Source organism: Tachypleus tridentatus, chromosome 9 (genome assembly GCF_004210375.1).
Source record: "Tachypleus tridentatus isolate NWPU-2018 chromosome 9, ASM421037v1, whole genome shotgun sequence".
NCBI classification, from domain to species: Eukaryota; Metazoa; Arthropoda; class Merostomata; order Xiphosura; family Limulidae; genus Tachypleus; species Tachypleus tridentatus.
Window position 1 is genome coordinate 9,511,304 of NC_134833.1, and position 10,266 is coordinate 9,521,569.

Consider the following 10,266-nt stretch of genomic DNA (forward strand, 5'->3'; position numbering starts at 1 on the left):
AACAGTTGGTTACTAACGTGTACAACAGTTGGTTACTATCGTGTAGAACTGTTGGTTACAAGCGAGTAGAACAGTTGGTTACTATCGTGTAGAACTATTGGCTACTATCGTGTAGAACTGTTGGTTACTAACGTGTACAACAGTTGGTTACTATCGTGCAGAACAATTGGTTACTATCGTGTAAAACTGTTGGTTACAAGCGAATAGAACAGTTGTTTACTATCGTATAGAACAGTTGGTTACTAATGTGTGGAACTGTTGGTTACAAGCGAGTAGAACAGTTGGTTACTATCGTGTAGAACAGTTGGTTACTAACGTGTAAAACAGTTGGTTACTATCGTGTAGAACTGTTGGTTACTATCGTGTAGAACTGTTGGTTACGATCGTGTTGAACTGTTGGCTACTAACGTGTAAAACAGTTGGTTACTATCGTGTAGAACAGTTGGTTACTATCGTGTAGAATTGTTGGTTACGATCGTGTAGAACAGTTGGTTACTATCGTATAGAACAGTTGGTTACTAACATGTAGAACAGTTGGTTACTATCGTGTAGAACAGTTAGTTACTGACGTGTAGAACAGTTGGTTACTATCGTGTAGAACTGTTGGTTACTAACGTGTACAAGAGTTGGTTACTATCGTGTAGAATAGTTGGTTACTATCGTGTAGAACTGTTGGTTACCATCTTGTAGAACTGATGGTTACAAGCGAGTAGAACAGTTTGTTACTATCGTGTAGAACAGTTGGTTACTATTGTGTAGAACTGTTGGTTACTATCGTGTAGAACTGTTGGTTACTAACGTGTACAACAGTTGGTTACTATCGTGTTGAACTGTTGGTTACCATCTTGTAGAACTGTTGGTTACAAGCGAGTAGAACAGTTTGTTACTATCGTGTAGAACAGTTGGTTACTAATGTGTGGAACTGTTGGTTACTATCGTGTAGAACTGTTGGTTACTAACATGTAGAACAGTTTGTTACTAACGTGTACAACAGTTGGTTACTATCGTGTAGAACAGTTGGTTACTATCGTGTATAACTGTTGGTTACAAGCGAGTAGAACAGTTGGTTACTATCGTGTAGAACAGTTGGTTACTAACGTGTGCAACAGTTGGTTACTATCGTGTAGAACAGTTGGTTACTATCGTGTAGAACTGTTGGTTACTATCGTGTAGAACTGTTGGTTACTAACGTGTACAACAGTTGGTTACTATCGTGTAGGACAATTGGTTACTATCGTGTAAAACTGTTGGTTACAAGCGAGTAGAACAGTTGTTTACTATCGTGTAGAACAGTTGGTTACTATCGTGTAGAACAGTTGGTTACTAACGTGTAAAACTGTTGGTTACGATCGTGTTGAACTGTTGGTTACTAACGTGTAAAACAGTTGGTTACCATCGTGTAGAACAGTTGGTTACTATCGTAGAAATTGTTGGTTACCAATGTGTGGAACTGTTGGTTACTATCGTGTAGAACTGTTGGTTACAAGCGAGTAGAACAGTTGGTTACAAGCGAGTAGAACAGTTGGTTACTATCGTGTAGAACAGTTGGTTACTATCGTGTAGAACAGTTAGTTACTAACGTGTAGAACAGTTGTTTACTATCGTGTAGAACTGTTGGTTACTAACGTGTACAACAGTTGGTTACTATCGTGTAGAACTATTGGTTACTATCGTGTAAACTGTTGGTTACAAGCGAGTAGAACTGTTGTTTACCATCGTGTAGAAGAGTTGGTTACTATCGTGTAGAACAGTTGGTTACTAACGTGTAAAAAACAGTTGGTTACTATCGTGTAGAACTGTTGGTTACTATCGTGTAGAACTGTTGGTTACGATCGTGTTGAACTGTTGGTTACTAACGTGTAAAACAGTTGGTTACTATCGTAGAACTGTTTGTTACTAACGTGTACAACAGTTGGTTACTACCGTGTAGAACAGTTGGTTACTATCGTGTTGAACTGTTGGTTACCATCTTGTAGAACTGTTGGTTACAAGCGAGTAGAACAGTTTGTTACTATCGTGTAGAACAGTTGGTTACTAATGTGTGGAACTGTTGGTTACTATCGTGTAGAACTGTTGGTTACTAACATGTAGAACAGTTGGTTACTATCGTGTAGAACAGTTAGTTACTGACGTAGAACAGTTGGTTACTATCGTGTAGAACTGTTGGTTACTAACGTGTACAAGAGTTGGTTACTATCGTGTAGAACAGTTGGTTACTATCGTGTAGAACTGTTGGTTACCATCTTGTAGAACTGATGGTTACAAGCGAGTAGAACAGTTGGTTACTATCGTGTAGAACAGTTGGTTACTAACGTGTGCAACAGTTGGTTACTATCGTGTAGAACAGTTGGTTACTATCGTGTAGAACTGTTGGTTACTATCGTGTAGAACTGTTGGTTACTAACGTGTACAACAGTTGGTTACTATCGTGTAGGACAATTGGTTACTATCGTGTAAAACTGTTGGTTACAAGCGAGTAGAACAGTTGTTTACTATCGTGTAGAACAGTTGGTTACTATCGTGTAGAACAGTTGGTTACTAACGTGTAAAACTGTTGGTTACGATCGTGTTGAACTGTTGGTTACTAACGTGTAAAACAGTTGGTTACTATCGTGTAGAACAGTTGGTTACTATCGTGTAGAATTGTTGGTTACTAATGTGTGGAACTGTTGGTTACTATCGTGTAGAACTGTTGGTTACAAGCGAGTAGAACAGTTGGTTACAAGCGAGTAGAACAGTTGGTTACTATCGTGTAGAACAGTTGGTTACTATCGTGTAGAACAGTTAGTTACTAACGTGTAGAACAGTTGTTTACTATCGTGTAGAACTGTTGGTTACTAACGTGTACAACAGTTGGTTACTATCGTGTAGAACTATTGGTTACTATCGTGTAAAACTGTTGGTTACAAGCGAGTAGAACTGTTGTTTACTATCGTGTAGAAGAGTTGGTTACTATCGTGTAGAACAGTTGGTTACTAACGTGTAAAACAGTTGGTTACTATCGTGTAGAACTGTTGGTTACTATCGTGTAGAACTGTTGGTTACGATCGTGTTGAACTGTTGGTTACTAACGTGTAAAACAGTTGGTTACTATCGTGTAGAACTGTTTGTTACTAACGTGTACAACAGTTGGTTACTACCGTGTAGAACAGTTGGTTACTATCGTGTTGAACTGTTGGTTACCATCTTGTAGAACTGTTGGTTACAAGCGAGTAGAACAGTTTGTTACTATCGTGTAGAACAGTTGGTTACTAATGTGTGGAACTGTTGGTTACTATCGTGTAGAACTGTTGGTTACTAACATGTAGAACAGTTGGTTACTATCGTGTAGAACAGTTAGTTACTGACGTGTAGAACAGTTGGTTACTATCGTGTAGAACTGTTGGTTACTAACGTGTACAAGAGTTGGTTACTATCGTGTAGAACAGTTGGTTACTATCGTGTAGAACTGTTGGTTACCATCTTGTAGAACTGATGGTTACAAGCGAGTAGAACAGTTTGTTACTATCGTGTAGAACAGTTGGTTACTATCGTGTAGAACTGTTGGTTACTAACGTGTACAACAGTTGGTTACTATCGTGTTGAACTGTTGGTTACCATCTTGTAGAACTGTTGGTTACAAGCGAGTAGAACAGTTTGTTACTATCGTGTAGAACAGTTGGTTACTAATGTGTGGAACTGTTGGTTACTATCGTGTAGAACTGTTGGTTACTAACATGTAGAACAGTTGGTTACTATCGTGTAAAACAGTTGTAATGTTTGAGCAGCTTATAAAACCACGTAAACAATTTAATTTAAATTTAATTAACTCAATTATAGTTTGAAAGCGAATTTTGTTTTAATATATACTTTGTATTTTGTATTTTTGTATTTTGAATTTTTGTATTTTTCCCATGAAGAAATGAAACCAACATTCCTTGTGTTTGTTGATGTGAAAATAAAGCAAAGAACGATTATTGTTAATTGCACTATATAACAAAATTTTTACTTTTTCTTGTTCCTGGGCAGAATGTGTTATTTCCCAAATGCTTATGCCTAAAGTAAATGGAAAAGACATGTTTTTCTCTTCAAACTTTGCTTTTGTGACCTGGGTAATGAAATTTTCAAATTTACCCATTTTCCAGAACATTCCAAGTAGATTCAGTGCTGAGTAGCTGATAGAGAAATTTTTCGAACTTACAAAAATTTTCAAGAACTTTCTAGAATAATGTAGAACTTACGAGAATTTTCTAGAACTTTCCATAGTAATATATATACAGTGACTCACCATTCACCACTTCAGTTTAGTTCTAGCTGCCTAAGTGAACACATAGAGCTATGTGATTTAACAGAGATGGCATCAAGAAGCTGCAAGTATTCTCCAGACACATTCTGCTATGTGTGTTGGCAACTTATCAAGACAAGAACGAAATAGTACTCTATGACAGCATCTGCTAAAATGTGTGAACTCTACAAGACATATTTCTACATGCCTGTCAGGGATCCAGACAGACTCTTGGCATCTCATTTTACCTGCGAGCACTGCGATAAAACTCTAGAAAGTAAGACGGACAATTTTTGAATAGTAATATTTTATATTATACAAATTTTATAGCTTTTAAAATTTAAATATCTTTTAATTTATTTTTTAATTTCCAATTGTATAGAAAAATATCACATATAAAATATTTTACATGAACCTCTTACACGTTAGTTGTGGGTGAAATAAATTTATTCTTCATAATAACAATTTTATTTTGCTCTTTTGCAGGATGGTACAGAGGGGAAAAGAGAGTCATGAAGTTCGCTATTCCAAGAACTTGGTGTGAACCCACTAACCACACAAGCAATTGCTACTTCTGCAATTACCCTTCAAAACGTAGGGCTGGCAGAAATGCATCTGCTATCGTGTATCCGGACCTTCCATCATCCATCTTTTCAGTGCCGCACTGCTCTGAGCTCCCTGTACCCACTCCACCAGAGAGAAAGCAGCCATCCTCAGAAGAGAGCAACAAATCAGAGCAGAAGGTAGACGTTGAAGATCCAGATTACAATTTCAGAGGTGCAGCTGGTGAGAGAAACCCAAACTACCCCAACCAAAGAGACCTCAATGACTTGATCAGAGATCTTGGTCTAACAAAGTCGAATGCCGAGCGTTTGACATCTAGGATGAAGGAGTGGGATTAGTTAGATGAAAGTGTGCCAGTCGCAAGTCACAGGAAGCGTCACCGACAATTTTCTAGCTTCTTCACTCGTCAAGATGGTCTCTGCTTCTGCCACAATGTATCCGGTCTGTGCGAGGCAATTGGAATTGCCTGTAACCCAAACGATTGGCGCCTCTTCATTGATAGCTCATCCAGAAGCCTCAAAGCTGTGCTGCTCCATAACGGGAATAAGTATCCGTCTCTTTTCGCGGCTCATTTACTGCACTTCAAAAAGAGATACAACAGTTTCAAGACCTTGCTAGAAGCCTTGAACTATGATGATTATGGCTGGGAGGTTATCGAAGACTTCAAAATGGTGGCATTCCTGATGGGTTTCCAAGGAGGCTTTTCCAAGTTTTCTTGTTATCTTTGACTTTGGGACAGCACGGACAACGAAGTGCACTACTTGATTAATATATTGTTTTATTCAGATCTTATGTAAATGAAAATGTGCAAATTTGCCCGTTTTTACATATAAAATAGGTTAATTTCTAAATTTCATTATCCAGGTCACAAAAGCAAAGTTTGAAGGGAATAATGGTCGTTTTCTGTACTTTTACAACATAAGCAAATAATAAATAACACTTGCTATCCAATAACAAATATTGTTTTACATAGTGTTATATTTGTCATAAGAGATTGCTAATAGCCTTACTATACTTTTAAGAATTATATTTTTATTCGCCCATTAGAAGTTGACATTCAACAAATTTAGTAGATTGGGTTTAGCAACAAAACCTTTGTTGCAATAATTATACTTGGGAATATTTTTGTTTCAATTTATTCATCGTTTTAATAAATATGTCCTTCGAACGTGTGAACATATAAATCCAGTATTCAGCAATTATTTTGTTGTCTATAATTGCTCAAAACTGTGTGAGTACTTGTGTAATTATATAGTTGCCAACAGATGGCGGCACAGCCAACCAAGCATGTATTTTGTAAGTTTCTGCGCAGTATTTAAATAAATGTAAACATACAAAACTTCGTCATGGTAATATATTACGAGTTTATTACAGGATATTAAGTTTTACTTTTATCTTTTTCAATACATTTGTAAGGGCTGTCCACTCTTAAACCTAATCACGAATTTAGATGTACGTTATTAATCTATCATGGAACGTAGTAAGGTGTTGGAAGTGTTTCCTTAAAATCACGATTTATAGTTGATTTGTTTGTTTTCAAACAAAATCACAGTAGGAAGTTTAATTTGTTCAAGGCGGGGAGTCCAACTCTGAAGTTTAATGTTGTAAGTCCATAAATTACCTTAGTCCTACCGCAGCAAGGAACCAAGCTTGCAAAGACGTTATTTCTTTGTTTGGTTTCAGTTTTGTTTTTAAACTTCTATCTTATTAACTGTTATTTGTAACTGTGTTTAGCCTTAACAATTTACAAACGGTTTTGATTACTTTATAAACATTTCTATGCATCAGAAAAAGCCGATGTTTAGATACAAAAGAAAATATAAACAAACGCAGATAGATAGGTATAGTGAAAGAAAGACCAGAGGAAATGAATCAGAAATGTTTGTCATGTGTGGAGAGTTAATTACGCGTTACAAATATGTTCTGCGTTTGCGTGTTACTGGAGATGTGGCCAAAACGCTATGAGTGAATGTTGAGCACCCATAAATACGATTCATGGAAACTTTGTCAAGTATTCACAACTGGCAGAATGTCCGGAAAGAAATATTCGTAAATGAATACGATGTGAGTCAAAATTCACGGTGTTTGAGATAAAAAAATATTTGTTTTTAAGCGCAAAGCTTTCACAATAGGCTATCTATACTGTGCCAATTATGAGTATCAGATAAAAGTTTTTAGCGTTAGAAGCTGTCAGACTTGCAGCTTAGACGTTCCCATTAACACTCAAGTTAACCATTAATATACTCCATTAACACTCAAGTTAACCGTATGTATACTCCCATTAACACTCAAGTTAACCGTTAGTATACTCCCATTAACACTCAAGTTAACCGTTAGTATACTCCCATTAACACTCAGGTTAACTGTCAGTATACTCCCATTAACACTCAGGTTAACTGTCAGTATACTCCCATTAACACTCAGGTTAACTGTCAATATACTCTCATTAACACTCAAGTTAATCGTTAGTATACTCCCATTAACACTCAAGTTAACCGTTAGTATACTCCCATTAACACTCAGGTTAACTGTCAGTATACTCCCATTAACACTCAGGTTAACCGTTAGTATACTCCCATTAACAATCACTGCACTCAGATTAACTCAATGCACTCCAATTAACACTCATTATACTCAGATTAACCATCAATATATTCCGATTAACACCCATTACACTCAGATAAGAGGTTTTTTTAAAGATAAATCACGCGCAAAACGTTACTTTAAACATGATAATAACAGTTTGTTTTGAATTTCGCGCAAAATTACACAAAGGCTGTGTAGGCTTGATCATTAACTTAGAATTTAGAGGGAAGGCAGCTAGTCATCCCCACCCACCGCCAACTCGTAGACTACTTTTTTACCAACGAATAGTGGGATTTATTATAACATTATAATGACCCCTCAGCTGAAAAGACGGGCATGTTTTGAACCCGCGACCTTCAGATTACGAGTCGAACACCCTATCCACATGGCCATGCGGGGCCATTGAAAAAAGCAAATGATTCCGGTGTCGGCTATAAGGATAAGAAAAACACAGCTATGCCTTTAGCCTATCTTTCTGTGTGAAATACAGATGAAACTGGAAACCTGCTACGCGACAATCAGGTCTCACAAATACATACCACACCTGGTAAAGAGACACAACTACATATCTCTTATCACTAACGTTATGTTTTCTGATATACACTACTGTGAGGTTAATTTGTCATTCCTTCAATTCTATAAAGCTAGTTCTTCCATACCATTAAAGAATGTAACTTTCAACACTTGTGTTTCTCTGATCTTTGTTAACAACAGAATGACAACACTTATGATTCTTTATAATTTCCATGTACTTGTACCAAGGGCATGTTGAAGGAGTTCTTCTGGAATTTACATATTGATAAAAAATAAGGGTCTGAGATAACTTTCATTGTACCCTTAACTATACAGAAAGAAGTCGGCATAGGGTACCAGTATGTGCGAGAATAAATACGATTAGCAACGTTCCACAAATAAACCTTCATAAAAACAATATTTAACACAATATACAAAATTTTGTTGTCATTTCACGGCCCAAAAACGTAAGGAATTGTCAGTAGAACACAAGAGTTCACGTAAGAACTTCATGTCACGCTGGTTGGACTATCTGACAAAACTTCACGTGACGCTGGTTGGACTATCTGACAAAACTTCACGTGATGCTGGTTGGACTATCTGACAAAACTTCACGTGATGCTGGTTGGACTATCTGACAAAACTTCACGTGACGCTGGTTGGACTATCTGACAAAACTTCACGTGATGCTGGTTGGACTATCTGACAAATTTTTGCACAGTTAAAATCAAAAGTTACTTCCAAAATATCTTTATGGGAGTGAATGTTGTAACTCAAACATATCCACTGAGTTACTGTTGTACTAAGTATAAAGAGTAATCAAATGTTGTAACTCAAACACATCCACTGAGTTACTGTTGTACTAAGTATGAAGGGTAATCAAATGTTGTAACTCAAACACATCCACTGAGTTACTGTTGTACTAAGTATGAAGGGTAATCAAATGTTGTAACTCAAACACATCCACTGAGTTACTGTTGTACTAAGTATGAAGAGTAATCTAATGTTGTAACTCAAACACACCCACTGAGTTACTGTTGTACTAAGTATGAAGGGTAATCAAATGTTGTAACTCAAACACATCCACTGAGTTACTGTTGTACTAAGTATGAAGAGTAATCAAATGTTGTAACTCAAACACATCCACTGAGTTACTGTTGTACTAAGTATGAAGGGTAATCAAATGTTGTAACTCAAACACATCCACTGAGTTACTGTTGTACTAAGTATGAAGAGTAATCTAATGTTGTAACTCAAACACACCCACTGAGTTACTGTTGTACTAAGTATGAAGGGTAATCAAATGTTGTAACTCAAACACATCCACTGAGTTACTGTTGTACTAAGTATGAAGAGTAATCTAATGTTGTAACTCAAACACATCCACTGAGTTACTGTTGTACTAAGTATGAAGGGTAATCAAATATTGTAACTCAAACACATCCACTGAGTTACTGTTGTACTAAGTATGAAGGGTAATCAAATATTGTAACTCAAACACATCCACTGAGTTACTGTTGTACTAAGTATGAAGGGTAATCAAATGTTGTAACTCAAACACATCCACTGAGTTACTGTTGTACTAAGTATGAAGGGTAATCAAATGTTGTAACTCAAACACATCCACTGAGTTACTGTTGTACTAAGTATGAAGGGTAATCTAATGTTGTAACTCAAACACATCCACTGAGTTACTGTTGTACTAAGTATGAAGGGTAATCAAATATTGTTTTTTCACCTGTTATTTACCTTCCGTTGTTCTTTGAAAGTAGCCTGAAATCTAATTTTTGACTTTGTCCGAGCAGTTTTGCACAGTACTGTATTTACACGGTCTAAATTTAGAAGAAAATTATTTTTGATGCACTAATTTACTTTGAAGATAATATAAATTTAATATAAATTGGTGGCTGACATTTAGGACATTTTATCTTATATTTCATATCACTGATTTCTGTCTTTTTACATCTCCATTGTAAGAAAGAGTTCTAATGATATATTAGTTAGTGTGAGTTAAAAACGACCGGAATGCCTCTCTATTAGGATAAATGCTAAACAAATATGATTTTATCTCTATTTTATCTCTATTCAAGCTGGCCCAGCATGGCCAGGTGGTGAGGCACCGGACTCGTTATCTGAGGGTCGTGGGTTCAAATCCCTGTTACACCAAACATGCTCGCCTTTTCAGCCGTAGGGTGTTATAATGTACGATCAATCTCACTATTCTTTTGTAAAAGAGTAGTTCAAAAGTTGGCGGTGGGTGGTGGTGACTAGCTGCCTTCCCTCTAGTCTTATACTGCTAAATTATGGGACGGCTAGCGCAGATAGCCCTCGTACAGCTT

The 10,266-nt window shown here is 36.7% G+C and overlaps 1 protein-coding gene across 1 annotated transcript; it reads left to right on the forward strand.

Moving 5' to 3' along the window:
• The first annotated feature begins 4,356 nt into the window (after window positions 1-4,356).
• On the forward strand, window positions 4,357-5,737 carry LOC143227022 (uncharacterized). The gene is made up of 2 exons (XM_076458566.1): window positions 4,357-4,541; window positions 4,751-5,737. Exons 1-2 carry the CDS (start codon window positions 4,421-4,423, stop codon window positions 5,164-5,166), a joined length of 537 nt encoding a protein of 178 aa, XP_076314681.1. The 5' UTR covers window positions 4,357-4,420; the 3' UTR covers window positions 5,167-5,737.
• Window positions 5,738-10,266: the final 4,529 nt, after the last annotated feature.

Coding starts and splice junctions, on each gene's coding strand:
- LOC143227022 (XM_076458566.1), top strand. CDS start 4,421: ATGACAGCATCTGCTAAAATGTGTGAACTCTACAAGACATATTTCTAC. Junction 4,542..4,750: donor CTGCGATAAAACTCTAGAAA/GTAAGACGGACA, acceptor GCTCTTTTGCAG/GATGGTACAGAGGGGAAAAG.